General features: G+C 50.0%; 1 protein-coding gene across 1 annotated transcript; it reads right to left on the bottom strand.

The window, feature by feature from the left end:
- Positions 1 to 2,530: 2,530 nt before the first annotated feature.
- On the bottom strand, positions 2,531 to 6,921 carry wfikkn2a (info WAP, follistatin/kazal, immunoglobulin, kunitz and netrin domain containing 2a). Its single transcript, XM_076024005.1, has 3 exons — positions 6,320 to 6,921; positions 5,071 to 5,387; positions 2,531 to 4,494 (listed from the first exon to the last, which is right to left on the bottom strand). The coding sequence occupies exons 1-3, from the start codon at positions 6,533 to 6,535 to the stop codon at positions 3,240 to 3,242; spliced, it is 1,788 nt and encodes a 595-aa protein (XP_075880120.1). The 5' UTR covers positions 6,536 to 6,921; the 3' UTR covers positions 2,531 to 3,239.
- Between the last annotated feature and the right edge of the window lie 1,721 nt (positions 6,922 to 8,642).

Below are 8,642 nucleotides of genomic sequence, written 5' to 3'. Positions count from 1 at the left end.
ATATGAAGGTTTTGTTCCGGTTTTACACAGTTTATCTTGTTTTGTTTTTTTGCTATTATTATTTCATATCCGGTTTCCCTCTTTTGACCCCATGTGGATTTTTCTATCTCGGGGTTTAATTCAACACAGAGACCAGCTGTGGCCCTCAGAAAGCTGCTATTGACACTGTGTGTGTGCGTGTGCGTGTGTGTGTGTGTGTCCACTCGCGTACATGGACACGTACTGGGCGCTCTCTACCAGACCATCTGGTCGAGTGCTTGTGGAGGTATTCATTGGACAAGTGACACTCACTGTGTGTGTGTGTGTGTGTGTGTGTGTGTGTGTGTGTGTGTGTGAGAGAGAGAGAGAGAGAGAGAGAGAGAAGGAGAGAGGGAGAGAGAGAGCGAGAGAGAGCAAATGCAAATTTGGGTGGGGGGGACTATATGTGCATGTGTGCATTTAACTTCTGACTCTTATAAATTTATTTAATATATTTTATTATTTATTGATTCTAAGTGGTAAAATATTCATTGTAAATCATTGGCACTTGTGAGGCGTGTTAGGCAGCGCTTCTCGGGAAGATTTTTCTAACAGAGCTGAGCCTAAATCCTAAATCAAGGGACAATTTCCAGCGCTCTTTCCGGGACTGATTCATTTATTGATGTTGCACTGCCCCCCTGTGGATGAGATGTTTAATTGCGCCAAAAACGCTTTTCTCTATCCCTAAACGATACTTAATAATTACGTCTTTGGCTGTCAAGGTAAAGACAATTGCATCTTTAAGTTTGAATGAGTGTCAAAAATTGGATGTAAGTGAGTCCTTCATGTATTAACTTAATCAGCCCCTGCTGGCTACATCTCTAGCCAGTCTCTCACTGAACAATGAGCAACAGTTAAGTCTTCCAAAACCCTGACAGCCACTAAAAAAAAAAAACCCTGACACCTGCCAATCCCAGTTGCAGTTACGGTCTTTGACTTAATCCCAGTTATTACACTCAGACATCCCCTCTCTCTCTCTCTCTCTCTCTCTCTCTCTCTCTCTCTGTCTCTCCCTCTCTCTCTTTCTCTCTCTCTCTCCCTCTCTCAGTCGCAGTTGGTCACTGAGGGCACCGTGCACCCCCGCCCACCTTCCGCCTGTGGCTGTCTGGCTTATTATTGTGCTCCGTCTGGCAGGCTGCCTGGCTGGTGGTCTCCAAGTGAACTTGATACTGAAATCAGGAGCCGGCTGTGATGTCTGGGTCAGGGAGCTCGTCTGGAGCTCTGCCAGTCACTTAACACTTGTCAACCAGTTCTAATGAAACTGGTCTTCCCCCCTCCCACCGTCGGTAGCCTCTTTTTTTCCTTCGTAAGGAGGGTCAGAGGTCACCGCACAGGGCTGGTTGTCTGGTAGATCTGAGGGGTCGCGGCTGAGTGCTGAGGAAGGGAGTTAGCGAGGGGGGCCGTCATTGGGGAAAGGGGGGGAAACGTTCATTGACGAGCTGTTTCTTTGTGCGCTGCTTCCTGTTTGACGACTAGATTTGTTAGCGACCAACAGTGTGACTGTGTGCACCTGCGTGCCTCAAAAGCTTCCTTTTCCAATTTCCATTTAACAAAAAAAAAAAAAAAAAAAAGGCTTTGGCCACAATGTGATTCCAAAAGTGATTAATTCTACAGAATAGGTTCTGAGCTAACAGAAAGAACATAAAGGCCCAGTGTGTGGGATTTAGTACCATCTAGTGGTCAGAAAGTGGCCGTTTCTGCATCTTTCTGTAAAAAATGCAAGGTGATGGAGAGGAAGTTTTCCGATGGGCTGCTCGTATTTTCTCATATCAGCGGTGAAGTCGGGGTAAAAATTAAAAAACCTGGACTAGCGTAGAAACCACAGTCGGTGCAGCCATGTGGCCGCCTCCTTTCAAGTGACTTTTCTGTGAAAACAAATGTTTATTATTAGCCGGTGAAAGCACCAAAGTGAATTGCCTTTAGTGAATAAATCGAGCTAAAAAAAAAAAAAAAAAAAAAGGGCCTTTTTTTGCGCCAATTTATGCCAACGCATCCCAGAAAATATCACACACTGGGCCTTTAAAAATGTCAAGGAACACAATGCACTCTCAGTAATTCAGTGTTTCTTTTTGGCTCTGCTCCTTCCCCCGAATTCCTCCCTCTTGTTTCTCCACAGTGCCCCCATCAAAACGCAGATGTGTGGCCAAGAGCGGCTCGGCCGAGAGAAAAGGGGCAGCGGCCAGCGGCCCGCTCCTCCTCATCTTCCCCTCACCCCAGGCCTCTCGCACATGAAAGGGGCCGCTCAGGGCCAGTGGATGACCGGTGGGGTGTGTGCTATGCGAGGGCCCCAGACCCAGACACAACACAACACAACACACGGCTCTGCGGGCCACCACAGCTGGGCTGGAATGTGACCTGCTTCAGACTTGGCCCTGAGTGCGTGAAACACAAGTGGGGAAAGGAGGAGGACACGGATGGAGGGATGTCGGGAACGGGGGGGGGCGCAGGCACTGCCCCGAGACGAGTCCTCGGAGGAGCGCGTCGGGTTTTCTGTCTCAGTGGTGCTGCATGAAAACTGTTGCTTGTCTTTTATTTTTTTAAATCAACAATCTTTATTTGTTTTGAGTGAACACTGTAGCGCAGTGACAGCAAAAATGCATCTTGTTCCCTGTGTAATTAAATTCACAGAGACGCTGCATAGATAGATTTATATTTATATATATATATGTATATGTATGTATTCATACCAAGAAAAATAAATATATAAAGTACAGAAGAAAATGGATCCCACAAAATAAGGAAACCTGAAGCTTATTTGATTCTGAGGCCTTTTTTGAGCACGAGTTAACCGACCACTGTCACAACCTGCAATAACATGAATCAACCTAACTAATCATTAAAAATAAAAATACTGTCAGAGTAACATAATTAGTGTTTTAGGGACAATCTTTGAAGATTAACACGATAAAACCCATTTTGGTAAAGAATAAAAAGATTAAATACTGTTCGTACATGGTATGTGATTAATTCTGCTATTCTACCTGCCTTTTCCAAACAGTGGAGGTGCAGCCATCAAGACACAAATTCGACAGGAGGCGACGAGCTATCGGGAGATTCCAGACATCAGAGGTGCAGGTGAAACTTGACAGAAAGTGGCAGCACAGACTACGGGGGGCACCGAGCGACGTCTGCAGCGGCAGAAAAAGTTGCAATTTTTTTTCTCTTTTTCGTTTTCCTCCTCCGGGCCCTGGAGTCGTTCTGATCGGTGAGGTGGGGTCTCTTCACTGGGCGGCGGCGGCGGCGGCGGCGGCGGTGAAATCTTTCAGGAAGTCGCAGGTCTTCTTGTGGGCCACCTCGCGCAGCTTGCGCACCTTCCGCGAGCTGGAGGCGCCCACGAAGCTGTCGGGCTGCAGGACGGCCATGCCGTTGTGCACGTCGCCCATGATGATGACGGGCTGGCCGTCGGACGCCGTGACGTTGGGGCACGGGCACGTCCAGTCCACGTTGAGCAGCGTCACCTCCAGCGGCTCGCGGCCGAAGAACCTCAGGCCCATCTTCTCGTCCTTGAGGATCTCCTCCACCGTCACCAGGGCGTGGCCCGACTCCTGCTCCTCCGTCAGCTCCGTCACGCGGCCCACGATCACAAAGTCGCTCCGGCAGAAGCTGGCCACCATCTTGCCACGGGGCTTGCACGCCTTGCAGCGCCGCCCCCTGGCGAAGGGGCACGTCTCCTCGCACGCCTCCCGCGACTCGAAGTTGTTCTCGTTGCCGCCGCAGCCGCCGTACACGAAGGACTGGCACTTCTTCAGGCCGCTGCTGTACGCCCAGCGGGGCTCGTAGGCCTTGCAGGGGCCCTGCAGGCTGGGCAGGCCGCAGGGCGCCGCCAGCTCGCCGCCGCCGCACGCCGCCATGCAGGCGTCGTAGGTGTCGAAGTGGTTGCCGTTCTTGTTGCACTGGCCGTAGGCGAAGGTGAAGCAGTTGTTCCTCTTGGGCTCGTAGTGCCAGCGCATGCTCTCCTCGCCGCAGTCGTCCACGTCGGGGCTCTTCAGGCACTCCTCGGCCGGGAAGGGTTGGTTGGTGCCGTTGGCGGCGGCGGCGGCTCCGGCACCGGCGGCGGCGGCGGCGCCCTTGCCTTTGCCGTCTTTCCGGATCACGGCCAGGGGGAAGTGCGAGGAGACGCTGCCGCCAGCGTTCTTGGCCGTGCAGGTGTAGATGCCGGCGTCCTGCGGCTGGGCGTTGTAGATGACCAACTGGCCGATGTTGGTGACCACCACGTTGCCGCGCACGTGGTTGGGCTTCATGACGGCGTTCTCTCGGCCCTTCAGCTGCTTCTCCCAGGTGACCTCGGGCCGCGGCTTGCCCGAGACCTCGCACAGGAAGCTGGCCGTCTCGCCCACGAACACGGCCTGTTGGGCGGGAGCGGTGTGTATGGCGGGCAGCTGGATGTCTGCCGGCAGGGTGGTCTGGAGCGCTGTGGTGGGATGTAAGGTGGTCTCCACTGGGATTGGACTGGTGTTTGGCCAGGTCAGGTGGTACCTGTAGGTGGCGGTATGCAGGAAATTGATTTAAACTATAGCCAGAAGATATCAGCTTTTTTTTCCTCCGGCTGCTTACTGATACTTCACACCCAGAGTCTCTCTAAAGGCCCCATATTACACGTTTTCAGCTCTTCAGTTATCGTTCTAAAATCCAGTGAAGCAGTTTTGCTCAGTGGATTACCGAAGAAACTTGGATATTCGAAAAAGCTACGACAACCTCGTTTCTTGCCAAAGTTTTAGCTTCCTGCTAAAGCTGATGGCTGGCTGTGGCTTCCACATGGTCGAAAGGGGACAAAAGTGCAGGTAGCAACACCTGGCTGCACGGGTGGACCATGTGCGGTCGTCGCAGCACCCCCTTGTGACATCACAAAGGGATAGTTCCAAATGAAAAGTGGAGCAGGACAAAGAAGTCAAGGATGGAGTTTTTTCCTTTTTAGGAAACACTTACATTTACATAAGGATGCGTGATATGGGACCTTTAATGCCACTGGCAAGACATAGGGGGACTAAGAGCGAGACAACTTTACCTTCGCAGCACTGAAAAGCAAACGCATCAAAATACTTAACATGTTACCTGCAGGTGACCTCAGAGATTGAGACACCCTTGGAGCAGGCCTCGGCGTCCATGTAGCACTTGTTGTAGTAGGTCATGCCGTCGGACGCGCACGTGAAGTGGGGCTCTCTCTCGCAGCGGTCACGGCACTTGCAGACGGGCTGGCCGTCCCAGATGTCGCACTCGGAGCCTTGCTGGGAGCACATGAACTTGTCGCAGGTGGCGCCCTTTGGCATTCCAATGGGGCCCTTGTTGCCCTTGATGTCGATGTAGCGCGCTGCCACGCAGCTCTTGTTGCCGCAGACGTTGGGGCAGCACTTCTCGAACGACTCGCAGTCCTGCAGGTGGAGGAGGAAAGAGGCACATTGGGAAAAGGACACCAGATTGTCTGAGTACAAAAAGGTTTTTTTGCTGGTAAGTCGCATTTAAATGTAAAGTGCCTGGAAGGACAAACACTTTCGCGCGTACACACTCATTTTTCACATTATCATGAAATATTCGAAGAACAGTGTTGGAAAGTAATCTATTACTAAGTAATCCACGTGTAATTAAACTACTTTTTGAGTAACTAAGTAATGTAACTAGATTACTGTGGCAAAACTGGTAATTGTGACATAATTGTTTTATCAAGTAATGATTTTGTTACTTTTCCAAACATTCATTCATGTTAAGAGGACAGAGGCAATATTTGGAATTGCAAAGGTTGCACTGTCATAAAGTTCATTCCAAAGCACTGAGCAACTGTTACTTTATCTTTTTATAAACTAAAGTAATTAGTAATTGATTACTCATGAAACAAAGTGGTTAAAGAAGTAAATAGATTACTTTATTAAGGAGTAATCAGTAATCAGTAGTTGCATTACTTTTATGGAGTAATCCCAACAACACTGTCAAAGAAACATCTTGTTTTGTTTTTGTTTGTTTGTTTTTTAGAATCACATAGAAGAACAAATCTGAATGATTCTTTTTTTTTTTTGGTTTGTTTATTGTGAAAGATAACAAACCACAAAAACGTCAAAATGAAATGACTTTACGTGCCCTGGATGTCACGAGGCATTAGCTTGCTGAAGCATCCAGTTTTGACCTCGGCTGAAGGGCGAGTGTGGGTGACTGCACTAAAATACATCGCACTTGGAGACTTAAGAGTGCCTCCGAATGCAATATATCACAAAAAAAAAAAAAAAAACTTTGTGCAACCGCTGAGTATGTTTTCGGAAGTTAGTAAGTCAGAGTTTTCAGACGGACAGACGGAGCCTTTTGTTGGTCTCACCTGGTCTGATTCACACTCGCGCATGCAGGTGCTCATGGCATCCACCCACAGGTTGGGGTTGAGCTCGTTCGGGCACAGCCCTGCGTGAGAGTAAACCACCTTGGCCACCGACATGGGCATCGCTCTCACGCCGCGGCCGCTGTCCATGTAGAGCAGAGCGGCGTAGCAGTGTCCCAGGAAGAACCAAATCCATCGGGGGAAGAGCATCCACCACATATCCGACTAACAGGCTCTTGGCTCGGAGGGAGGAGAAATAGTGAAAAACAAAAGGGAGGGGGGGGGGGAAACAAAAAAACAAAACAACAACTTCCAAGTTGTTTGAAAATGACTTTGTCTCCGAAAACGGCGCCTTGGGCTCGCAAGAAAGAAGAAGGGGCGCGCGGAGGAGCGTGCGGTGCAGTGCGGGCTCTCGGCGCGGGAGAGCTCTCCAGGTTAGCGGCTCCACGTTTAATAGCGGCGAGAGATTAGCGCTGCGTGCGGCGCGCAAAGAAGACGCGCGATGGAAGACAAGTGTGCGCCAGTTACAGTGGCCGCGGTGAGAGAGAGAGAGAGAGAGAGAGAGAGAGAGAGAGAGAGAGAGAGAGAGAGAGAGAGAGAGCGAGCGAGAGGGGGAGAGAAAGAAAGAGAGAGAGGGAGGGAAAGAATGGGGAGGGAGGGAAAGAAGCAAAGAAAAAATTCCACCAGTGTCACAGCTGAGTTACAGTGAGGATCGAGTTAATTAAAGGGGGAGGAGGGGGGGAGAAAAGTTGGACGGCGGATTGAAGGCGCGCCTTCGTGCAGAGGTTGGCGAGACACCTGCGCGTAAAAGGCGCCGGTTGCCTTAACCCTTCACATGCACACGCGGGGGTGGTGGTGGTGCGGTGCTCAGCAATACACGGCCGATCAGCGGGCGACTTTGTTTCGCATTTGGGGCGAATTGTAAAGTGCATGAAGTGGTCACGGTTAACAATTGTATTATTTTTATTTTTAATGAAATGATGAAGATTTTTTTTTTTTTTTCGCGGAATTATTCAAAAGTCTTCGGGGGGGGGGGGGTTGTCGGTTGTGACTGTGCTCAAAATAATAACACATCAGCGTGAAGTAGAAGAGTTCAGTGAGGGCTACTGGACCTTGTAGGCCACTTTAGTTCTGAGCTTCTCCAGAACCAAGTCCAGTCGCCTCCACAGGCAACATCAGCGTGGCTAAAGCGTCCCGCACTGTTTACTCGCCTCCCCGCTGGCTGTGCACCACCGTCTGCTTCCGGCAGGTGGCGCCAAACCCGGAGCAGTTCCCCTGCGCTGGTTTGACCTTTTCCTCCCCAACCCGAGCAACCGAGCAGAGCGAAGCTCGTTAAAGTTAATGGGTGTTGTATTACACGTCGAGGTGGCGACATGACTTACATCGTCCGAGCCATTAGATGAAAGTTGTTAGATTTAGAAAAAAAAGTAATTGAGACGGCAGCTGTTTATTGGTGCTATTATCTCCCATTAGGTTCTGTTAGAGTGAACCGTTACGTGTGAATGTGGATACTATGAACTCTGGTTCATTCATGTATTAAATTAGAATCTAACTTATTAGAATCTAGCCATTAATGTTGCAGGGGAGCTGCAATCGTCATTGATGAACATTGTCAGAGCGATGAAACAGGCAGCAAATATACAACATCTTTTCCAAGTTCTCATATTCAACAAACGTGTCCATGCTTTAATTCTTCTGGGAATCAACCCTCTGTGATGTCACACAGGGCACTGATACGGTTTTCGGGTGACCTGTGGAATTTTTCTGTCTTTATTTACATAAGGCTGCTACCCTGGATCCTAAGTGGATATAAAATGCAACCTTCACAGTTCTTTAGACCACTTTGGGTCTCTTTGTGATTTTTTTTTTTTGTTTTTGTCCCTGCTCCCCAAGCTGAGTCCCCGCTGGGCCCCGGAGAGGCCCGCTGTTCTCACGGGCTGAACCGTGTCATGTGAGACTGATGTGTCAGGAAACACATGTGCACCCACAATACAACGCGCACAATCACCGGTCCGAGCGCCCGGCGCCGATTTTCCACTCGTGCAAATGTGCCTCAGGAACATTTCGATGGAGAACATGTAAGTAACCTTGCACACACACACACACTCAGATGCTCTTAAATGGCCCCCAAAATGCACAAACACAGTCATGCTGTGTTTTCAGTGTCTGCTCCGCTCCGCTCGCCCACTCCCACTACTCCCCCTCCCTCCCCCGGGCCCTCCACCCCTAACCTTAACCCCTCCAGCCTGCATTCCCAGCATAGCCGACGCTGAGGCTACCAGGGCATGTCACACAGTGAATAAAGCCGCGGCGTGGACCCCACGCA

Source organism: Nelusetta ayraudi, unplaced genomic scaffold (genome assembly GCF_046127955.1).
Source record: "Nelusetta ayraudi isolate G7.1 ecotype Tasmania unplaced genomic scaffold, CSIRO-AGI_Nayr_v1 ptg000016l, whole genome shotgun sequence".
Taxonomy (NCBI): domain Eukaryota; kingdom Metazoa; phylum Chordata; class Actinopteri; order Tetraodontiformes; family Monacanthidae; genus Nelusetta; species Nelusetta ayraudi.
The sequence above is the reverse complement of the archived record's forward strand: the minus strand, read 5'-3'. Positions and strand labels throughout refer to the sequence as shown.